General features: G+C 37.4%; 2 protein-coding genes across 3 annotated transcripts; one reads left to right on the top strand and one right to left on the bottom strand.

Moving 5' to 3' along the window:
• Positions 1 to 9694: 9694 nt before the first annotated feature.
• LOC110877830 (histone H2B.3) lies at positions 9695 to 10336 on the top strand. Its single transcript, XM_022126043.2, has one exon. The coding sequence runs from the start codon at positions 9764 to 9766 to the stop codon at positions 10175 to 10177; it is 414 nt and encodes a 137-aa protein (XP_021981735.1). The 5' UTR covers positions 9695 to 9763; the 3' UTR covers positions 10178 to 10336.
• Positions 10337 to 14709: 4373 nt separating this feature from the next.
• Positions 14710 to 18064, bottom strand: LOC110877829 (cellulose synthase A catalytic subunit 7 [UDP-forming]). 2 transcript variants are annotated; one of them, XM_022126041.2, is made up of 5 exons: positions 17295 to 18064; positions 16274 to 16392; positions 15779 to 15916; positions 15198 to 15323; positions 14710 to 15093 (listed from the first exon to the last, which is right to left on the bottom strand). In XM_022126041.2, the coding sequence occupies exons 3-5, from the start codon at positions 15863 to 15865 to the stop codon at positions 14914 to 14916; spliced, it is 393 nt and encodes a 130-aa protein (XP_021981733.1). In that variant the 5' UTR covers positions 15866 to 15916; positions 16274 to 16392; positions 17295 to 18064; the 3' UTR covers positions 14710 to 14913. The 2 variants fall into 2 exon arrangements, with proteins under 2 accessions (XP_021981733.1, XP_021981734.1); XM_022126042.2 differs by lacking the exons at positions 16274 to 16392; positions 17295 to 18064 and having other exon boundaries at positions 15779 to 16066.
• Positions 18065 to 24531: the final 6467 nt, after the last annotated feature.

Genomic DNA, 24531 nt, shown 5'->3' with positions numbered 1-24531 from the left:
ATCAACAGAAATAACTGAATACAACCGGTCAAACCACACACTATATAAAGTGTAAAGTTATCGTGTGTTGTAGTTTGGAAAGATGACCGAATAGAGATCTGAATCAAGATTTACGTTAGATGTCCAAGTTTGATCACATTTGACTTTGTTCTTCGTTTTTTGGATCGTTGTAATAGATTAAACAGAGTTACCTTGTTTATACGGGTCGTATACTATTATACGGCCCGTATACACCATGTGAAAAAAATTTACTGGGTTATTTTTTACCCTTTAAATACGGGCCGTATACTATTATACGACCATATACAACATGTTGATATAGGAGAAGAGTATGTTGATATATGAGAGTTGATGCAATTTTACAAGCATTTTATTTTGCGTTGTAATTTTAATGAAGCAATGAAGATTGAATATGCAAACCGCATCCGTCTGCTGTGATGATTTGAAACATTCTGAATAACTAGCAGAACCCGACACGTCTTCTGTGATGATTCGAAACATTCCGAATAACTAGTAGAACCCGACACGTCTTCATAACCAATTGTCCATCACTTAAGACCTTGAAAAGATTTGTTGAAATCGAAGAAAAGAGTAACTAGCAGAAGACGTGTCGGGTTCTTCCAACAAATTGTGTATGTGCTTGTGCTGTAGAAACCGGTCGGGCTCTTCCAAAGTTGTTGATCTTTGAGTGGTGATTTACTCCCGAACAAACCATGCCCACCTTGACCAAATATAAGCGTATCACTCGATCCACTTACATTCGAATAACGCTGAGAATCCACAACGCTTATAGCCAGATTCTTTCCTTCCATCTTGGCAAAATCAATGCCTACTTGTTTTATTATCACGAAAGTACTGAACAACCGAGATAACAGCTCCGGTATTTATCACCAACTCAACTTTAGTAGTGTTTGTTTGAGAACCTGATTCAGATACACAACGGTCTCTTTGCTTCGTCCACTAGAACTATTTGTGTATGCATTCTTTTGGTAGTTAACAACGCTAATTAGAAAAAAATCTGAAAAAAATTAATCATATCGATTGCTATAACAAGATGAATATGATACACACAGACAGATAAGCTGTCACAGTTGTCAAGACTGTTTGTCGGGTTTTCAATGCTCACATAGGGTGATAAACAACGCTGACAAACGCATGTGTTTCGAAATAGGCTTTGTTCTTGGTTTAATGAAGTTACACGTAACATCTAGTTATATTCAGATTTAAACAATGCCCGCCTAAACTGAGATAACAGACATCCATCAAGCCCAAAAAGAAAACTTGTGTTTCCCATAGTCACAAAAGATTGCGGTTTGTATTTCGCATAGCCACCGTTTCCGTAGTAAAAAACGGTTGCGGTTTGTATTTCGCATAGCCACCGACACGTCTTCATTTAACGGAGAATTTTCTAGAAATTGAAGGAAAAAGAAATTTGTTGAAATCGAATTTGACAACTATGACAACTTATTAAAAGTAGCAATCACCTCCAATCATTTTCCTGGTCAAATCACACACTATAAAGTTTAAAGTTATCGTGTGTTGTAGTTTGGAAAGATGACCGAATAGCGATCTGAATAACAAACTGTGGAGAACTTGTTTGTGTCGGGTTCTTCTGCTAGTTACTCGATCAACAGACTGATCGGTAACGTTACTCTACTTGTGCTCCGATTTAAGCGGCATGTTCCGAACAACGTTGTTTAAAGGTGATGAAGAGTTTAGAAACCCTGGAATGATGGTGTTTTTACGGGAAAAAACACCATACTTGAAAAACATCCATATATACGGCCCGTATACAGTTATACGGCCCGTATACATTTGGTAAACATCAAAAAAACCTCCCAAATAAATCCATTGAGGCGTATAGTTTTTATAAATCGTATACACATGTATACGGCTCGTATAACTATATACGGGCCGTATATAGTAAAATCAAAAAAACATTCTCTGCGCATTTTCCTATTCAAAAACATTCTATACGGGCCGTATTTTGTATACGGCCCGTATACACTAGGGATGTGAAAATAAGATATAGAGGGTGTGGGAACAAGACACCCCTATAAAAAATATGATTTTAAAATTACATTAAAAGTATACCCAAAGACCAAACTTTCTCCTACTAATTTTTCAAATAATGTTTTAAATTTTTTGTATTGATGTCGTACAATTATCTTATCCCATGCAAAGTTTTTTAAAATTTTAAAATTTGAAACATAAGGGGATACGGAGTGGGCGATAAAGGGGATCGGCAGAGGCAATTTGCCGCGCGGGAACACCGCCGCCTACCCCCTTTGCCGCACGGTGAAGTGAGGGATCGGTGACAGGTTGCCGAACGGTGAAGGGAGGGAAGATGTGTGTGGTGGGGTCCATGTCATCTCAACCAATTACACTTTTTTCCTTTTTTTTAAATAGTTTACCAATTCATGAAGTGTCTAATCATTGTCAACACTTTTGAGCATAGTTTAAACACTTTTCATTGAATGACATGACACACTCTCATTGGTTGATTTTGAAGTTTACCATTTTCAAGTGTCTAACACTCCCTACACCCTAAGAGAGATCTAGAGGTGGGAAGTAAAAGCACTAGCCGTGTCAAAGCATAATGATACACAAGCTCGGATACGATTCGGACATATCGCTTTAAAAGAGAGCTCAATTCACAAAACAGCCTTAAAGATTGAGATCAACTTGTTAATTAGGTTGGTTGTCTAAAGAGCTTAAAGGAGCTAAAGCTCGTTTGTCCATGAGCTTGAACTCGCCTATAGGTTTAGCATTTGAGTCAAATAAGCTAAAAATGCCATTAACAAGACCAGGTTAGCTTAAAACAATACAAAAATACTCAAACCAAAATGACTTGTTTCATCCTGCAGATTACAAGACCTAGACTCTGTATTCAAATCGTACAGTAAAACTTAGGATATGTTTAGGATTCCTTCTCAAAAGGACTTTTTAACTTCTTTGAAAAATTAATAAGTCAGAATTCTGACTTATTAACTTCTTCACTCACATTACATGAAATCCCAAACACCCTATAAGTTTAAGTTTTGGTCACAACCATAAAAGTTCTCAACTATTCAGTTGTAAAACCAAGATTGCACAAAAGTTAGGGAGCCTTTTATATTGTTAAACAAATATATGTAATCTAAAGTTTGAGACTATTTATGGTATGATTTGAGGTTCAAATGACATTAATAAATTAAACTAGTCACCCGAGTTATTCATTAATGTTGGATCTTGAATTCGATTTAATACCATGGTTAATTGATTAATGAATAAACTCTTTTGATTAACAATCGAAGTCTTAGACTAACTTTTTTTTTTGGAAGTCTTAGACTAACTAATCAAAAACAATGGTTATGTAAATGCACCTAAGTTTGATAAATGTTGGATGTTGCCGAAGATCGATACTTCAAGGACTTGTTTTGCAATTTGTGTCCGTACTTGTGTATTAGTCTCATGTGTCCGCACATGTTTGATTAAACCTGGTCCGCACTTAGTGATATCAATCTGTCCACATTTGTTGATAAGACTTTGTCCGCACTTGTGTTTCAAGACTTTGTCCGCATTTGTGTTTCAAGACCTTGTCCGCACTTACAAGATGTGTTTGAGGATTGTTTGTCATCCGAACTTATGAATCATTAGTTTGTCCGTATTTATAAAGTTAAAAAAAATTGTTCGCACATAATCAGGAAGTATATCGTCCGCAGTTGTTATAATCAGTCAGCCGATTTTGTTATTTCACCATTTTGGTGACTGATTACACCCACGGCGACTCACCCTCTCAATCCAGAAACTTCTAATTCTCTTATTCATTGTGTTCGATTTCAAGAATTGTATCATCATCAGGGTTTGGGTGTTAGCTAATTCTCTGATTCATTGTGTTTGATTTCAAGAATTTTATCATCATCAGGGTTTGGGTGTTAGCAAAATTGAGAGTTTTTGTTTAAGCTTGAAGAACTTAGTGTTCTTGAGAATGGGTTTTACGAACTTATAAATGGTCAGTACTTAAACTCTCTTATTCGAGTTTAAGTGTGAGAACTTATAACATTGTTTTCTATCCGAACTTAGTGTTTCTTAGTTTTTATTCTCTGTTTGTGCAAGTTTAAGTGCTTGTCATATTTCTCCATTCTCTTTGTGTTGTGCGAATTTCTTCATTCCTTTGAAGTTCGAATTTATGAGTTATATTCGGAATTTCTCTGCTTGATCCAAATGTCTTTGTATTCTGAAGTACTGTTTAGATAATCTGATTCGCGGTTCCAAAAGCTTTTGGGTTTTACGAGTTCCGAACTTTCTAGAATTTCGAGTTACCGGGGGTACCGGATTTTAAGTTAAGTTTAGAAGTTTGTGTAGTTCGGAGGTTTCGATTTGTACATGTTCTGAGTTTTTCTAGCTATGCCGGGTTACCAGGGGTACCAGATGATTAGCAAAAGTCAGAATGTTGTGTAATTTGGAAATTTGAAGTCAGTTTTGGATTACTGGAAAGTTACAGGGTACTTACGTTGTCCGGATCAAGTGAGGGGATGAGAAGCAGAAATGGTGGCCCACGGTGTTCTGTTCAAGATTCTCGGAGTCCGGATTTGGTCCTTGCTTGAGTTTTGGGACACTCTTGGACTGTTATCGTGACTTGGTTGGACTTTGACAGCTTGTGCGTAAAAAGACTCGTATGTGATGGAGTTTTGTCAAGTATGTTCATGTTTTCAATCAAGTATGGACGTGATGAAGTTGGATTCTCGATTGACGACTAGTTAAAGATTCAGCCTTATTAGTTGTTGTTTAGAGTAGAGACGATTAGTTTCTTGTTCTCTCTTCCAAGATGATTGCTATTCAGTTCTCGAAATAATGTGGTGCTTCTTGCTAAGGGGAAGATCGGAGATGAAAGGCATCGAGAATTTAGTAGATTTGTGAAAATAGGAGATTGATTCATGAAGATTCGTGACGAGATGATATCATACATAAAGGGTTGCAGATTTTGATAAAGATGATGGATGTAATTTTACAAAGTTCAGTTTGTTATTAACTTATCGAACTGAACTTCATGTCTTTGTGAAGATTGAAGTGTTCAAGGTTGGGGATTGGAAATCCAATGTCTCTTTCCGCTACCGGTTAGGTTTGAAGATTATGGTTTCGAGCGATATTCTTACATTTGTTGTAAGCTGGTTCGAGTTAACTTGATTCGGGAGTAGTTTGAGGGGGATGATCTAAAGTGTTCGATGTTGGATTCTTCAGGTTTCACAAAGCGACCATTTAAGTGATCGTCAACAAGTATTTAATTAGAATGGTTGAAGATCGTTGTGCTCTGCCGAAAAGATCAAGTCACAACCATAGTAGAATGCAAGCATGACATCATCAGTCAAGGGGGAGTCTATAAGCGCAGTATCCGGTGACTGAAGATTATTGATGCCAAACAGAACTGTTCGCAACAGTTAAGGGGCTGGTAATTGTGCTTTATCAGTTCTGTGTAACAAAGTCAAAGCCAAGTCAACGTTATTGATTAAATTCGGATGGAAGTGAGTCTAAAGGGTCCGAACTTATGTGTTGACAAATTCGGATAAAGTTATGTACTGTGTTGTCCGAGCTTGTGGACATGGATGGTCAGGACTTAGGGTTTTGCCCTAGCCTATATATATGGGTGTATAGGTTAGAATTGGCTATCTATCCATCACATTCATTCATCTCAGTGAGAATGGATCTGGGTGATCAGCTGTGTGCAACCTCTCATAAACCCTAGCTATTCATCAATAGTATGTGCACATTTCTAGAGAGAGAGTGACTATGTTTTAGTGAGAGAAAGCTCGGTTTAGATCTTTGTGATCTAAACCAGCTTGTAGATGATGTATACTCTTTTGGTTTATAATCTGTGATGATTGATTCGTTAATAAATAGATTCATCTTCTACATCTTTCTATCTTTTATGTTTATGATTGTTCTTCATGTCTTGAATCAAGTGCAATGTTGATGTTCATCATCGATCCGGTGCTTTCACAGGTTGATCAAAAGCAAGATTCAACAATAACTCGTAATTAAGTTTTACAATCAAACTGATCTGTTTATGTGATTCATATCTATACTATATATTATATACATATTGGAATGGCAACTTAGGTCATTTACCACTTCCCTTAAAATTGATATGTTTAAAGCACATGAATTAACAAACATTGGTTGGCCGCTTCTTTTTCATTTGGCTCCATCATTTGTGAATTTTGAATTTTTAATTTTGAAACATGGTTTTGAATCACGTTTAGAGGCATGTTTGGCTTAGCTTTTTAAAGGGGCTTATGACTTTTTGGAAAAGTCAGGATTTAGTGACTTTTTTGGAAAAGTCACTTTTCCCCTCACATACACCTCATTGCCAAACAGCTTATAACTTTTCAAAAAGCCAATAAGTCAATAAGTTGTTTCAAAAACTTAGCCAAACATGCCCTAGATCTCAGCGCCTCGTTTCTTCATCTTCACCCCCGTACCCTCTCTCTCTCATCTGTCATGTCACAGGAATCCTAATGGAGCTCGTCTTTAGTGATTCCAACTCTGAATCCACCAATTCCCTCCATTCCAAACTTGTTCTCTTCTAATTCATGTGTAGTTGAAGAAGATTTGGTGATTTCAGCACCCTCTTTGGGAACATAGACACCTAATTTTGGTGGTTACATCAAAAGCTGCCAAAGGCTTGAAGACTTCAACATCTAATCTATATAATCTGAATGGGATTTAGTCCCTTGTGAAACCTCTTGTAAACACCGCTCACACAAAATTAACGTTTTTAGGGTTCATGTGAGTTCTTCATTCGATTGAACTCTTTCCGCTATTTGTCTGGTTCGAAACTTGCTCTAATTTTACGAATAGTTAACCGCTTTGGTAGTCTAAGTTGTTAACATTTTTAGGGTTCATAGGATTCGTTTTTTTTCTAGGTCACACTGCCATAATCATCGTTAGAACCACCGCCTCATTCTAAAGAGCCGATGACCTTGGTAAGTCATGATTCTTCTTCTTCTACATATAATTTTGCTTCAGCAATGTTATGAGGGTGCGCTTTAGTCCATTTTTGTTTCAGCAAAAAAGTCTATAAACTGTTTCTAGGTTGTGTTACCATGTTTTATTGAACATTATTGCAACAATTAAAAGGCAATTTCCAGAGGCTTGATCCAAGTTTTTGTTTTGGATTTTGAATGCATTATGAGTTATGTTCTTTTTGTATTAAGGCTTATATTCATTTACTTTGTATGCAGATACATTTTACATGGCTTGGTAGGATTGTTCCAAATTTGATATCTTGGAAGCAAACAAATAGTGCTGTTACAATTAGTTGACCTTTTCTATTTTAGATGATTGTTAGACATAAATATTTGTTACGATTTTTAAGAATACGTATTTTTTGCTTGTGAATCTCACATATGAACATTATTCTGCGTTTTCTGTCATATATAAATTGCATATAAAATACGAAGATGGGCCGATATCTAAATTGTTGTTCTATATTGCAGTTCTTTATGCCTTTTATTGGCTCGTGTTTGCTCTGTATTGCTTCGGGATCATATCAAAAGCATTCATAAGAAGGAGATGGAATAATTATGTTTTATCTTTATTTTTTATATTTTTTGCACTCTTAACACTAGATAGCCCTTTAATAGATGTTACTAGGGCAATTGTTGAATATATCCTAGCATTTTTGTTGAAAACAAATTAAATTCTTGGTTATCTTTTTGGTATATTACATCCTGAAGTTTAAAAACCTATTGAGAAAGTCCTTGTGCATGAGTAAATCCTTAGGTTTAACGATTAGGCTCTTCTTGTTTGCATGATTACATCCTGAAACATTATTAAAAAGTCTTTTCATTTTGACCTGGTTCTCAACCTGCCTTGCCACCACATGTCACACCCCAACCGATGACGGAAACATCGGTGAATGGCACTGAGCGAAACAGATTGTCCAGGAGTTTCCATAACAACTATGATTACCAGTTATTTAAGCATCACGTCCCGTACCATGACATAACAAGTAGCATAGTTATTACAGATAATTCAAAGACAAATAGTTCTGTTCCGACAACTCAGATTCAATTAAATAAATCGTTTTTGTACTCCATCCTACTTGATTCCACAAAAGCAGGTAAAGCACAACATCCTAAGCACCTGCCACATACATTAAAATAAAGTCAATACACATAGTGTAAATGTGAGCATACAAGTTTGATAGTATAATAGAGTTCGAAATCGTTTACGCATAACCAACATGTAACATGTACAAAGTGAAGGCAAGTAGGTTATCGACAGGGAAATATGCACAGACGTGACTGCGAGTTGTAGAATGCGCAACACATACCCCCACTGGGACACGTGAAGTAAAGCCCTTAACAACCCCTGTCCACGACATGTGGTGAGTCCAAACTATAGTACTATCGTTGCTAAGGTGTCAGGAAACAATCACTGTGTTAACATAACATACAAGCATTCATCGAATAACACGTGGCATGCAATAACGGTCAGCGTATAAATAGTTTTTGCGTTGTGTGTAGATTGTGATTTAGAATAAGTAACGTATATAACACCCAAAAGTGCGTAAAGCAAAAAGGGTTCGAGTATACTCACAGATAGCGTTTAACAAGTAAACACTGTCTTGGATTGAAGGGAGCGTTGGGAGATTAGCCTGAACAGTTAACGATAGCATAACGATGAGCAGTGCGTAAAACGGTAAAAAGTGTCAAAGTGTCGAATGGTAATCCGATCGGATGGCCATTCGATTGGATTGACATTCATTGGTAAGGATGTGTTTGTGTATGATGGCTTTGAAGTTTTCGTTGTAGCATTTTGAAATCAGAGAAGTATCTCTACCCTTCAGGTCGTCGATCGAATGGTCGTTCGATCGGATGAAGATCCGATTGGTGGGACACTTAGTGAGAACAAGTTCCCAACAGGATGGTCATTCGATCGAATATCAATCCGATCGGTTGGCAATCCGTTAGTTACTGATGATATTTGAAAATTATGAAATGATTAAGTGTCGAAGTTGCAAATGTCACATGATCGGATGGTCGTTCGATTGGATGGCTATCGGATCGGACGGTAATCCGTTCGACGTTCAGATCCTTGAAAACTTGAAATAAATGTTTAAGTGTGGAGCCAAGTGCAATCTAATCGGATTGCGGGTCGATCGGATGGCAATCCGATCGGACGACAATACGTCCCGCGATCTTATCTTTTTGCAACTTGAAAAGTTGTTAAGTTTTGAAGGTTTTGCGGTTTGATCGAGACGGTATGACAACGTGCTAGACAACAGAATCACCCAAATCCGACCAGTTTACTGGTTCGTGACGGTTGTCCATGTTTAACCCGAAGTCGGTTGTCTCTTTGATAGAAACCCGATCTTAAACCCGAAGTCGGTTGTTCATGTTTAACCCGAAATCCTTCTAATATGCTTATTAATATAGTATAATATAATATAGATTTAAAATCATATACAATTTAAAACTTTTAATAGAAATAAACCAAGATGATGTAACCCGCGAAAAGCGAAGCTTTTAACTTTTCAGATACCAAACGAAAAATTCAAATATCCTCCAACCCAATCCACCCACACAAGATCTTCACCGTCCAAATCCCACTCCTCAAATCAACGGCTGAATCCCCCGATCCGCGTCACTCCTCATTAACCAATCACAACACCCTTCAACAACCTACATAAACAAACCCCAGTAACCACTCTTCACACAACTCACTCCCTCATTCAACCCTCATCCACTTTTTTCTACATTCTCTCTAACAAACAAAAATGGCACCCAAGGCAGCCGAGAAGAAGCCAGCAGAGAAGAAACCAGCAGCAGAGAAAACCCCAAAACCAAAGGCCGAGAAGAAGATCCCAAAGGACGCATCAGCAACCGACAAGAAGAAGAAGAGGCACAAGAAGTCGGTAGAAACGTACAAGATCTACATCTTTAAGGTGTTGAAGCAGGTTCACCCGGATATCGGAATCTCGAGCAAGGCTATGGGGATCATGAACTCGTTTATCAACGATATCTTCGAGAAGTTGGCGGCTGAGGCTTCCAAACTCGCCAGGTACAACAAGAAGAACACGCTTTCTTCAAGGGAAATCCAGACTGCTGTCAGGCTTGTCTTGCCTGGTGAGCTGGCCAAACATGCGGTTTCTGAGGGGACTAAGGCTGTCACCAAGTTTACTAGCGGTTAGGTTTGTTTGTTTGGTATGTTTAGATCTGTAATTGGTTGTTTTTAAGAAGTCAAGTTCATATGCTTTATGAACTTTTGTTTTAGATGATTAAGTATTTTGTAATTTTTCTCTTTGGAATTGGGTTTTATTTAAGAGGAGATTTGGAAATTCATGTTCGAATTGAAATCTGAATGACGATTAAATGATAAACATAGAACAGATTGGTAATGAGGTGATTCGATTTTATCGTTGTTAATTTGCAAAAAAAAAAGTGAAAAAAAAGACAATAGTCACCATTCTAATTTTGTTTTTAAATCAGGGTTTTGATACCCTGTATATGGAGGGCAATTTAGAGCGTTTACTTTTTTTAATTTTAAAATTTTATATATATTTCTATTTCTATATATAACAATTAAGGTATCTTCTTAGGAACAGAACACTACATTCATGGGACAAAAGGAGGATAGTAATTATGGTTATGCCATCTCTATAAGGATGAAACAGACACAGTCAGAAAATAGAATACGATAGAGAGAACACTACATTCATGGGACAAAAGGAGGATAGTAATTATGGTTATGCCATCTCTATAAGGATGAAACAGACACAGTCAGAAAATAGAATACCATAGAGAGAGAGAGTGACAGTGGCCGGCCACCAACCCTTATGGCGGAGATACTATGGTGCGTCGGCGGTGACATTACAATCCAACACGTACACTACCATAATGTTGGAAATTTTAGTGAAAATGAGTTTTTTACTATATATTTTGGACATTAATAATATATATATATATATATATATATATATAGGTAGAGGATCCTGTAAAAAGTGGGACTTTTGTAAGAAGTGTAAGAAATAATATTGGAATGACAAGTGTCCCTCTTCTTAATTAATTCAAAAGGGTACATTAGTAATTTACGTTTTCTTATCAATTAATTGTGTGTAACTGTTTTGGAGTTAATTTAGGAGATTATATCATCAGAATCAATCATTAACTAGTATTATATCATCTTCGTTCATTAATTCAGGTTCAAAAGTATTTTTTTTCTCTGCAATTTTGGAGCAATTTTTTCATTACGAAAATCACAAATGGAAGAAAGCGATACAGGTTCATGTGTGGTGTTTTATTGCATAAAACAATTTTTTGTATGGTGTCGTTTATATACAGATTGCGTTGAGGAAAAATATATAATAAAACTTACTGTGTTTTCATGGATTTCATCTATATTTTTTTCATGAAAAAACATGAGTTATTTGATAAAGTTTGTCTTATATAATGTTTGGTATGAAACGGGTTCTATTAAGTTCTATGGTGTTATATTCATAGAAGGTTGCTTGGGATTCCAGATAAAACACCATGACTTGAATCATGGCGTGGTGTTTTATCTGGAGACATTGTTCATGGCTTGGTGTTTTAAACATCTGGAGACAAAACACCACGTCATGAACAATGTCTCCAGATAAAACACCACGCCATGAATAATGTCTCCAGATAAAACACCACACCATGAACAATGTCACCAGATAAGACAACACGCTATGAACAATGTCTCCAGATGTTTAAAACACCACGACATGAACAGTGTCTCCAGATAAAACACCACACCATGAACAATGTCTCCAGATAAAACACCACGCCATGAACAATGTCTCCAGATAAAACACCACGCCATGAACAATGTCTCCAGATAAAACACCACACCATGAACAATGTCTCCAGATAAAACACTATGCCATGAATCTGATTACAGTTCTTCTTAACGTAAAACACCACGCATTGAATCTCATATAAAACAAAGAGGCTTCCGATTTAGATCTTGGTAATTAATTCCTATAATTAAGGAAAAAGGAGTGAATGTAGGTGTTTTTGGTTGTGTAGAATACGGTTACCATATTTGAAACATTGAAAAAGACATTATTGCCCTTCAATTTTACATAAGGTCCCTCTAATTAAAACACAATTTACATTTTTATACTCTATTGATCTCAACCACTAGATCAAATATCCAATGGTTTAAAACACTTCTTACCCTTCTTACATTTTAGACACTTTTTACCATATCCCTACCCTATATATATATATATATATATATATATATATATATGTTGTATAAATAATTATTTATGGTTTGTGTGTTCAAACTATGTCCAAATAGAGCTAAGATGAATGAGATATCGAAGCTTGAAGTTGTATGTTTGGAACAAATAAAGATGAATAAAATGGATTAGTTTTGTCAACTTGTCCCACATAGGTGGGATGACAAAACTTAAAGTGGTTTATAAGAAGGAGCACTTCTTGTACTCATGCACATATGCGCGCGTGTCGTGGGCTATATGCCCTATGTAGTGCACTTTGAACTTCGCACACCGCCTTTGTATTTTTGTCCATGAGCGCGTGGTCAGATACATGGCGGGTCCGCTTATGGCGCACCCTTGGGTGGCGTAGGCGGATGCCATGGCATGTCGATGCGGCACGAGCTCCTTAGGCGCATGGCACACGTCATTGGCTAGGGCGGAAAGTGCAGGTGGCGCACGAGCATGGACGGAGCATGACCAGGTGGCGTCCTAGTATGCGTAGTGGCATCCGTATGGCGCGCGGCTCCATATGGCGTGGCATGAGATCCTTGAAGCGTGGCACACGGACTGGCGGATCAGTTCTAGCATGCGCGCAAGTTTGCAACAGTAGTAAAAGATCTAGTTAGACCTAGTCAAGCTAGTTGTTTCAAACCATTTAATTCGTGTCATGATGAATATGACCGTTTTGACTAACCATTTAAGTCCATTAAATTAGAGATTATTGTCATATTCATTATCTTGTTTATTACAAGATTAATGTTATAGTTATGACAAGATTAATGCCTATTTTATTACTAGTTTTAATGAGATTAAAACTATAGGTGTATTTATATGAACTTGGTGGTTCATACTAGACACAAGAAAATAGACATTCTCTTTAGTCTCGAAGTTTCATTGAGAGGAGTACTCTCAATTTTACACAACTTCACATTGTTCCAATTTTTTTTACGAACACCAATTTATACCCGGTGTAATCTCGGGCGCGAGTGTCATCTCCGGCAGTACAACTACTGCTTCGGTTGTTGTATCCTGGAAACAGACCGTCTGAGAGGAGGCGCGAAATCTGTTTTAAGGGCCCCATGTCTAACACGATTCTCAACCAAAACCGTCAAAGACAGTTTGTTCATTCTTGCAGCGGAGGTTTGTACAAGATGGTGCGGTTGAAGTTCTTCCAAAGATGCTGGCTTGAATCAAGATTGGTACAATTAAGTTGTATTTTATATTCGTTTATTTAGTTTTTATAACCGGTATTGTACTAGTTGAATTTCCCACAAATAACGAGAGTCTCGTTATTATTTATTATATATTTTGTAATATATTTATTAAAAAGTGAACCTAGTTCCTACAATCTTAAAACAAACTTTCGTGAAGATTGTTGCTACAATCTAAAATCCCTTCTCTACGAGGATTTAGGTTCACGAAAGTTTAAATATTTAATGGGATTTGTGTTAAAATCTTGTAAATATTTTTTTTTTGGGAAATATTTATTTAGTATAACGAGTCGGATTAATTTTATGATTGGAGTACGATCTTTAATCCGAATACCGTGTTACGAAAACGAACGTTTGATTCAAGTTTTGGAGTTCTTGGTTTTTTCGTGTTTAGATAAAACCGAACCATATACAAAATAATATGTATTTCAATATGTTTTGAAATACTAAATTTTCTAATGAGTGTATTAGAAAAATTTATTTTGTAACCCCTTTCAAATTAAATGTTTGTAACGTTTAATTTATTTTTTAATAAGCTTTTAGTAACCATAGTTGATATATTAATCTTGGTTTTAAAAGTTTTGAAATATATTTATTTTCTAATTAGCATATTAGAAAATAACTAGAAAAGTGACCCGCGCGCGTTGCGCCGTGGGCAACGAAACCCTTGTCTCTCATCTTTAGTTTTTAAGTAGCCCGAGTACGCATGCCGGGTTCCTCTGAACCCAGTCTTGGCATGTTTTATTATGTTGGAACCAAAAGGCGACACACTGCCTCTTGGCTTAGTGGCCGGGGGCTTACAATTTTAGGTGCAACGTATACAAACGCTAGATGAGGGTTAAATAACATCAAACATTTAACCACGTAAAGCCTTTGACAACACAAAACTCCGGTTTCACATGTTAAAAATTCCAGGCCGTAAATCGCATTCAGCTCTTCTAATTGAATGAGTACATATTTGATAGTAGAGAAAACGCCATCATCCCAAGGTTTACCTCCACATGCTCCCCACGGGCCTGGGGTTGGCACCTTTTGACCCCTAGGAAAAGAATACTTATTTTGACCCGTTACCCAAACCTGTCTCACAAACTAAGATTATTATAATAATATAGTTTATGTATTTATTGCATCATGTAGTTTCCAAAAAAATAGACAAGTATCTGCGGGTCAACCCGAAAAATTACACTGCTTCTAACCCGTTACCCAACTGACCCATTTTGCCACCTATTTACATTACCAACCCGTCATTGTTTTCCGGGTTACTTAACAGAAAAAACTGTATTTTTAATTCTTTTACCTCTTTGCTCCATTCAGTTTTCTCTTCATATCCACAACTAATAACATGAATGGCTTCTTTAATAAAAGAATTACTGTTAGTTCCTTCAGGAATCCCACCGTTTTCCAGCAAAGTTGTAGTTATAAAAACAGGAGATTGCCCGAACCGTTTCTCAAAATTCTTTTGTGACATCAACGACGACTTCTCCAACTTGTCGTAACCCTCGAGTCGTTCTTCAATACCCTAGAGATCATAAAAGGGTCCACTAAGAAGCACATAGCTTCTCTTACAGCTTTATTGTTGTTGACATAGTGATCACAATCCAGATTGAGTATGAATGGTGCATTTGTAAGCACTGCAGACACTCGAATCTGATACAGAAAACAAACAAATATACTTGAATTAAAACACAACCGCGGATACTTTGTTGATAGTTGACTAATTATGCTACAATGGGTTGGAAAGTGTAACATACAAGGGCGTTCATGGCTCCTGCTTTCTTGTGATGGTTATAACCGGGTCGTTTTTCACGCAAAACGTAAACCAGTTTCGGTAATTCCTTGCCTTCAACATCAAGTGCACCTCCACTTCCTAGATAAGCCTGTGCAGAGTAGAACATAACATGCATGTTAAGTCGAGATTAAGTGGAACTCGTTTCACAACAGGCCGTTCTGACCCGAACACATCCATTTGGTCAAAACATGTTTTAACCCGGAACAAAATGACCACTTTTTAAAACGGGTCGTTCTGACCCGAACACATCCTGGCCGGACCCATTCTAACTCGTCCCTATTTTGGTCAAAACCCGTTTTGACCCAGACCAAAATGACTACTTTTTAAAACGGTTGATTCTGACACAAACCCATTCTACCTATCACCAGCCTGACCCGACCTACCTGTTTTGCCATATATGATTTGTACATAAAAATATTCGGGTGAATCATTGTTATATAATATCTGATAGTGGTATTTTGTGTATTATATATGTATTTGGCACTCAAGTAACAACGATTCTTCGATTTTTTTCGAATCATTAAAATAAAAAAGCAAATATACCTGAATTATTTCTGGGTGATCTCGACTGTCATTACCGGGCCATGGTGTCCCGTCTTGCATGACCCAACCTACTTCAGGCTTCTTCATAGCTTTAGCAACCAACACGTTAATTCTTACCTTAAACTCCTTGTATTCTCTCTGTCGGGTAAAAAACAATTAAATTCTCGTACTCGACTATTTGCATATAAAAATACCATACAGTCATTAAGAATAAATAGTCGGGGTTGGCTAAACGTACCCTACCCCTTTAAAGATAAGTAGATCCACATGTAAATAATCACAATTCATACATTATTTTAATCCCATCATGTGTACAAAAGTAAATAAAACATAGAAAAACTATTCATTCCAGCAAAGCAAATAAATCTTTGACAAATTTGGTTTGGTCAAAACCAAACAAATAATAGTAGTATTGTTTCCTTACAACTTAAGTTTCCGCTGTCCCTTAAAAAATAATAAACCCATATATGTAAGTTACAAAAATTCAATACTTACCGTTTCGGACCCTAAACCATCCGAGCACTACCTTTGATATTGGATAGGTCTTGATTCTGGTGAAAAAACCACGCCACTGTTGTTGCCGGGAACTTTGAACCACTCCTTCGATCCACCGCCTAACCATGAACAAAAATTACTAATTAACGACGATAATTCTTGTCACAATATGTAATCTAATAACCAACTTTTTACAATATGGATAATTACGAAGCAAACCTAATAGAATCAATAATTTAAAGTAAATGTAACTTAATCAAGAATAAACCTAAGGACAAAAATAGTAAAATCTATGCACTTTAATAGTATAAGTTCTTCAAATATTGTTTAAAATTGTTGAAAGAAAGCATAGCGTATGAGATTCTTCATCAGCACGGCTAGGCGTTTCCCAAGCAAGCATCATATCGAATGTAAAACGACTAAAATCTCCGACTTGTGATCGGACTTTGATTCGTCGTTGTGGTCCAGTGCACAGTCGCCGTTGTTCTTCTTGTGGTCTGGTGCACAGCAGCCATCGTTCTTTTGGTCGTCGTGCTTTTGAGCGTCGTCGTCGTCCCCGAGTTGAGTCACCCACTGCCCAAAGAAGCTAATATAGGCTAAAAGCCCCGAGTTGGTATTCACCTCTCAACCACTCCTGATGTTAAGACCCCACGCATCGTGCATCTACTAAGAAATGACCTGTAATTTTGTGGTTGATCAAAACTCCTAACTAACGACCAAACTGAACAAAATAACAACTACAGAAACCATCAAAAGTAAATTAATGATTCTTCAATTTCCTAGAAATTCATTCAACTGCAATCATCACAGCAAAAATTGAATCTGAGTAAACGGATAACTAAATATTGAGTAACTTCATGAGATGCAAATTATTAACGCACTTAAACCCAACTCATAATTAAACCCAAAAAATGCAATTCACACTACACTCAAGACATGATCATCAAATCGACACAACACCAGGAGAAACTCATTCTGGTGTTTTGATTCAAATAACACATCAGGAGTTGAAAATGCTTACCATATTACTTCCATTATCGATGATGATTCCAATAACATAACCTTGAACATAAAACTTCAGGACCGTGAGTCTTCTGGGTTTACTCGGGTTCTTATTTCACCTATCTGAATGAGGGGGCGCCGCCACAACTCCGCTGACTCCACCACCGCTCCGTCGATACGCCACCGTTGTGGCCACTCTGCCTCTTGATTCCACCCTGTATCTTTCTCAGACTCTCTAATTACAGACATGTGTGTGCTTCTTTGAGATTAAATGTGAATATTAATGGACAAAAGTTACAATCAAATTAACCTATTATACAACACAAACTGTACAAAACACAACTTAAACATAAAGCACAACCACTTACAAGAACTTCAGCAAACCTAGTTGAACAAACAGAAAATTAAAATCAACAACCAAACAGACCTAAAGGAACATGGAAAAATGCTTATCAGGATCGAACACCAAACCTGACCAAAAATTTAGGGTTCAAGGTTTTTCGGGGGAAATTAGGGATCTGAGCTACGGTTCCGACATGTTGAATGAGTAATCATGGAATAGGATGAAGCTTTGATTTGTAAAGTTAGGATTCAGAGAGTCATCCAGGGGTGTGGGAAGATTATTAGGAGCTGGGGTTGAATGGAAGCATGAAGAAGAAAAGAGACATTGTGGTTGTGGTAAGAGATATGCTGGATGCAAGAGAAAACAACACGTGCCCCACAAAGCATACAACAACCTCAACTAAATGTACAACAAACATTAGCATGAAACATCCAAAAAGCAGAAGTTACAACCCACTAATGCACAAACATGTTGCAAATTAGAAGTATATATAATTATTTTGTAAAACTAACTAGTTTTAATATTTTCTAACGAGCGTGTTAGAAACGTTGTTGAAAGAATAACGACATTAAAACTTTTTATATCTCTAACGAGCGTGTTAGAATTGTATAGAATGATAAGTTTTAATATTATCTTTTATATCTAATGAGCGTGTTAGATACGATGATTGTGTAAAACTAACTTGTTAAAAACCGATTACATTTTCTAACGAGCGTGCTAGAAAATATACGATTAGATTTTCTAACAAGCGTGTTAGAAAATATTATTATTTCAAATAATTACCGACGAGCGTGTTGGAGACAATTATTTTGGATAATAAACCTTGTAACGGTTTCGTCTAAACTATTAAATTTCTAACGAGCGCGTTAGAAACGGATTTTTTCCACATATGTTTAAACGAATTTTATTTGTTTATTTCTAATGAGCGTATTAGAAATGGTTTATATTTTTTTATAAACTTCGAAACAAATTTTGTAATCGATTACTTCTAACGAGCGTGTTAGAAACGATTTAAAAAGTTTGATAGTTGTTTATTTTCTAACGAGCGTGTTAGAAACGATTTAACGACTTTGTCAATTGTTTATTTCTAACAAGCGGGGTTAGAAAACGTTTATTTTATATAAACCAAAAACGGCTTATGGCAATAAATAATCGTCTAATTTTCTAATTGGCGTATTAGAATTAGTTCATCTTATAACCAACTATTTTAACGATTTGCAATCGTTAATTTCTAACGAGCGGGTTAGAACCGGGTTAACTATGATAAACTATTTAAGATGATTTGTAATCATTTTATATATTTTCTAACGAGCGTGTTAGAAAAGATATGTGTTCATTTCTAACGAGCGTGTTAGAAAACGTTCATTTAAGTAAACCAAAAGTGAATAATTGTATTCGTTTTCTTTCTAACGAGCGCGTTAGAAGCGGTTTACTTTATAAAAACCGAGTATTTTGAATGTTTGGTTATCATACAAACCACTCTTTTTAACGATTGATAATCGTTATTATCTAACAGCGGTTAGAAGTGGTTTGAATATGATAAACCATTTATTAAAACGATGTGTATTCGTTTTATTTTCAAACGGGCGAGTTTGAAATTGTTTTATTTATTAAACTATTATAAGGTTTATTGTCTTGATTTGTAATCAAAACATTAATATATAGTTTAATATTAAAACACTTGCAAAAACGAACCTTCTGGGGTGTCCCAGTTGGCCAGTCCCACCCCTCTCTTTCGTAGAGACCCGGGTTCGAATCCTGGCGCCCGCATCCCACGGCCAGGTTCTTCGGATTCCGGTAGGGGTATTCACCGCCAGGCAATATTGGGACGGTACTAGCTTGCGGAGTGAGAACACTCCGGCGGATGGGAGGTCCGTGCAATTACCCCCCCCCCCCACTTGCAAAAATGAGAAATATTTTGAACGAATAAAACATGTCTTTGCAAAGTATAACGTCTTGAACCATATAATAGTCTTGGAGAGACTATTTGGTGAAAAACAACTCGATGTTGTTATAGACATAATAAGTTGCTTAACTACTTGCGAGTAGTTAATTGTAAACAACTTTATACTTTGGACAACTTGTGATTATTCAAGTTTAGAGTTCCAAGATAAGGGAGTACCTCAAAACATGACACTGAACGAAATAATTGCGTTTATTTCGGTAAAAAGTGTTGAAGATAATAACACTTTGGCTTTTGATGTTTAGATATCATTGGTGTATCCGTTATTTTGGACTACTATTAAGTTGTCAAAAGGATACACATTTTTATACAAAGTGTAAAAAGTAATTTACACAAACACAACGAGCGGGTTGTGGTCATGACTTATGTAATAAGTCACAAATCAAACATCAAATGCATAACGGCGTCGTGAGAAATGTGGTGTATGGTTTGAGATGGAATACACGAAAACGAGATATGTCATCTAATGTTGAGAGCATCAACATGGAAATGCACATGTAAGTTTTCAAAGAATATACCATATGAAAGAAATATATGTTATTATTGTAAATGTTTTAATAAATTTAGAAATTTATTAATGGAAATTTACAGTAGTGATGGACTTGTAGATGCTTCTACCACCATCAATGTTGTTTAAACTATATGGAGGCTTGGTCCTCAATTTGGGAGAGTATCCCAATACATGGTATTAATGAAACAACAACGTAAATGTATATATCACTATAGGCATACGTGAATGCTTTGTTGTTGAGAGTCAATCTAATTGGCTATATCTCAAGACTCAAGTGATTTTATACAAAGATTTTTCATCAAAGTTGTTATTGGTGAAATCCTGAGCCCATATCCTGAGAATTATCTTGAATTATATCTTGCTTATATGATATCTGTTCACATCCGGGATGCTGATTCAGGATATTGGTAACATCCTGAATGGTATCCTCAGGGTTACTAACAGATTATGTGCAGGCACGTGGGTTAGAAGCTAGCAACGTTCATGAAGACCTTTTCTACTGAAGACTCGGTCCAAGTCGTTCACAAGAAGCCGTTGAAGCCGCTTTACTCGGTCTTCAACGTTCACATTGGAATATTCCGAGCATCCCATGTTTATAGGAGTTTTAGTTTACATTTCGTTACTATAAATAGATGGGTATACCATATCGAACAGGACATCACAGCTACACTCACTACACTTACACACTTGTTCTCTCGCAACTTGTACTCTCACACAAAGCATTGTAACACTTAGCGATCTAGTCAATATCCTGCATTGTATCCTGAGGTTTGAAGCAATAAGAAGAACTAGGCAGCTGCGATTGTCAGCTCCCGAGGTTTTATGCCGGCGATCTAGATTGATCAAGGGCTTTCCTCGTACATCTCGTGTCAATCCTTTTACTTTTTGCTCATTGTTTGATCGTAGATACAGCTCAATATCCTGAGCCATATCCTGAACACTGTTTTTCCAAACAACTTAACAAGCATATTTTCAATACACTTGACACTACCTCACTTAACTAATTTGATCACTTAATTGCTTCGGTAATTTTTGACCAAAACAATTTGGCGCCCACCGTGGGGCAAGTGGTGCTATCTTTACTAAAAATCTTTGTGAAATCATTAATCGGTTTTCTGTTTTCAAAACTTTTTGCCACATTATCTGCAATGGCCTCAAGATCAAGCATGAGCTCTTCCACTGTGTCTGCTATGACTTCTGCTACTACTGGTCCGGTGCTTCCACCACCCCCTCCAAGGATGCAATCTTCTTCGCAACCTTAGGATATTATCCCTACTCGGAATATTCAGGGATCTGCTCCGATTTTAGCTTCAAATGATGAAATTCTAACCTTGTTTGGAAGTGTGCAGGAACAAATGAGGCAACAACAGGAAACAGACCAAATCTTTTAAGAGAGATACAACTCTTAAAAGCTGGCTCAAGCAGATCCACCGAAGATATCGTCACTCCTCTACAACCCAGAGCTTTGAACTTTACTTCAGCTGTGTATACTGAGGATAATAGGGGGAATATTGTGCCTAGCCTTCCTCAGAATCATACTCCTGAAATACCCTCCTCGGTTAGGATGTCAACCGTGAGGAGCTCAGGATATGCTTCAGGATATGGGCAGAATCCTCCGACTGGTAACGTGCCTAATAATAATAATACTTTTGCCACTGACAGTGTTGGATCTTTGCAGGATGCAGCTGTGACATCGGCATTATCCAGGGAGCTTCAGAAGCTAAAGGATATGATATCCAGTGTACTTGGGGTGGTTCAGCCAATTCCTGAAGTATCCCAGGATAGCCATAGGATATCTCGGTTCATACGCCCTATTTGTGATGCTGAAATCCCAAAAAGATTCCAGACTCCAAACATGAAGCTTTATGATGGAACCACGGATCCTGAAGAGCATATTGCCCAGTATAGGGAGAGAATGGAGATCAACCCTATCTCTCCGGAGCTCAAGGAAGCTTGCTTGTGCAAGGGTTTTGGTTCTACCTTAACAGGATCAGCCTTGAAATGGCTCCTAAATGTTCCTCCTCATTCGATTACATCATTTGCTTACTTAGTGAATTTATTTAATAGTCAGTTTTCTTGTAGTAGAAGCTTTGAAAAACTAACAAGTGACCTTTACAGGATAACATAGGGGCCTCAAGAGTCCCTAAGGGATTATGTGAACAAGTTCAGTAGGGAATCTTTAGACATCCCGCATCTTGATGTTGCAACAGCTGTGCAAGCTTTCAAGATGGGCTGCAAAAAGATTCTCAATTTTACCAAGACCTTGTAATGAACCCATGCAGGAACTTGGACGAAGCTCGAAACAGGGCCCTAAGATATATTCGGTTGGAGGATGACAAAAAGATGCAAGAGAGGATGAATGCATCCTCAACATACGAATCGACTAACAGGAAGTCAGAATCCTCGTATAAACCATACCGCTCTAAGCCATATGGTAGAAATGATAACAAGAGAGTGAATGCTGTTGAAGATGAGGATACTAAAGAATATCCTGAACTATCTGAATATTGCTTTTCTGTTAACATTCCTGAACTGATGTATGCCATGCAGGGTTTAGGAGACAAGGCTAGGTGGCCTCGAAAGAATCAACAAAAAGCTGATTGGAAAGATAAGTCAAAATGGTGTGCCTTCCACGAAGATTTCGGACATGTGACTGAGGATTGCATTGCCCTAAGGAAAGAAATAAGCTACCTTTTGAGCAAGGGGTATCTGAAAGATCTCTTAGGAAGAAAGAAGAATAAAGGTCAGGATACTGAGAAGGATCCTGAACGAGCGGCCTCACCTCCTGCGGACGCCAAGATAATAAACTTCATTTCGGGAGGATCCGACATTTGTGGGACTTCGTATTCGGCAGCAAAAAGACATGCAAAAGAAGCTAAGGCTGAGAGGGGAGACAAACCTGTCAGGATGACTACCCTCACAACTGATAAAATGATCACATTTGATGCTGATGACAGGGATACTGTCCAGGATCCTCATCATGATGCTCTGGTAATAACGTTATATGTGGCTAACCATTTTGTACGCAGGATATTGGTTGATAATGGCAGCTCCGTCAATATAATCCAACTAGAGACTCTGAAGAGAATGAATGTGTCTCCAATGGATATCACTTCAAAGTCCACCGTGCTTGTTGGGTTCAGTGGAGAGGCTAGGAACACAGTGGGAGAGATAAAGTTACCGGTATATGTTGAAGGAGTCAACTCGATACAACGTTTCTGTGTGATGGATTCTCTGTCCTGCTATAACATCATACTGGGAAGACCATGGATTCATGATATGAAGGCCGTACCATCAACATATCACCAATGCATCAAGATCCCTACCCCTTGGGGAGTTGTCAAAGTCGATAGTGATCAGCAGGAGGCGAAAGAATGTTACTCATCCTCAATGAAATCTTCGACCAAACCCAGTGCAGCATAGCAATTAAAGATGCGGGCCCAGGATATCGTGGAAGATCCGGAGCAGGATGTGAAGAAAGTTATCCTGGATCAGGATAATCCTGATATCTCGGTGCTCGTAGGAACCAATATCCCTTAGGATATTGAAGATCAATTAGCTATTTTTTTTAAATGCAGGATGTCAACATTTGCATGGAAGCATGAGGATATGACAGGTATATCTAAAGACATTATTACTCACAAGCTTGGAATTGACAGGTCATTCAAGCCTATACAACAAAAGAGAAGGAAGTTCGCCCCTGAACGAAATACAATTATCCAAGAGGAAGTTGAGAGATTATTGAAGTCCAAGATGATCAGAGAAGTCAAATTCCCTAGGTGGCTAGCAAATGTGGTAGTGGTTCAAAAGAAGAATGGGAAGTGGAGAGTTTGTGTAGACTACACAGACCTAAACAAAGCTTGTCCAAGAGACCCGTTCCCTTTTCCACATATCGACTCAATGGTGGATGCTACTGCCGAGCATGAAATGTTGACTTTCATGGATGCATCCTCAGGATTTCAGCAGATTCAAATGGAACCTTCTGACCAGGAGGATACTGCCTTCATGACACCAACATGTATTTATTGTTATACTGCGATGCCTTTTGGTTTGAAAAATGCAGGTGCAACATACCAGAGATTGGTAAATATGATGTTTAAAGACAAGCTGGGGGACACCATGGAGGTATACATTGATGATATGGTAGTAAAATCAAAGAGAGCCCAGGATCACCTCCAGGATATTAAGGGAGCATTTGATATCTTGGACCAGTATAACATGAAGCTAAATCCTGCTAAGTGCCATTTCGGACTAGGGGCAGGAAAATTCCTAGGATATATGGTGACCAAAAGAGGAATAGAGGCGAGTCCGGAGCAGATTAAAGACATCTTGGATATTAAATCACCTTCAAATATGAAAGACGTTCAGCGATTAACAGGGAGAGTGGCATCACTAAACCGATTTATTTCAAGATCCTCAGAAAAATGCAAAGAGTTCTA

The sequence above is a fragment of the Helianthus annuus genome, chromosome 9 (genome assembly GCF_002127325.2).
Source record: "Helianthus annuus cultivar XRQ/B chromosome 9, HanXRQr2.0-SUNRISE, whole genome shotgun sequence".
Taxonomy (NCBI): domain Eukaryota; kingdom Viridiplantae; phylum Streptophyta; class Magnoliopsida; order Asterales; family Asteraceae; genus Helianthus; species Helianthus annuus.
The sequence above is the reverse complement of the archived record's forward strand: the minus strand, read 5'-3'. Positions and strand labels throughout refer to the sequence as shown.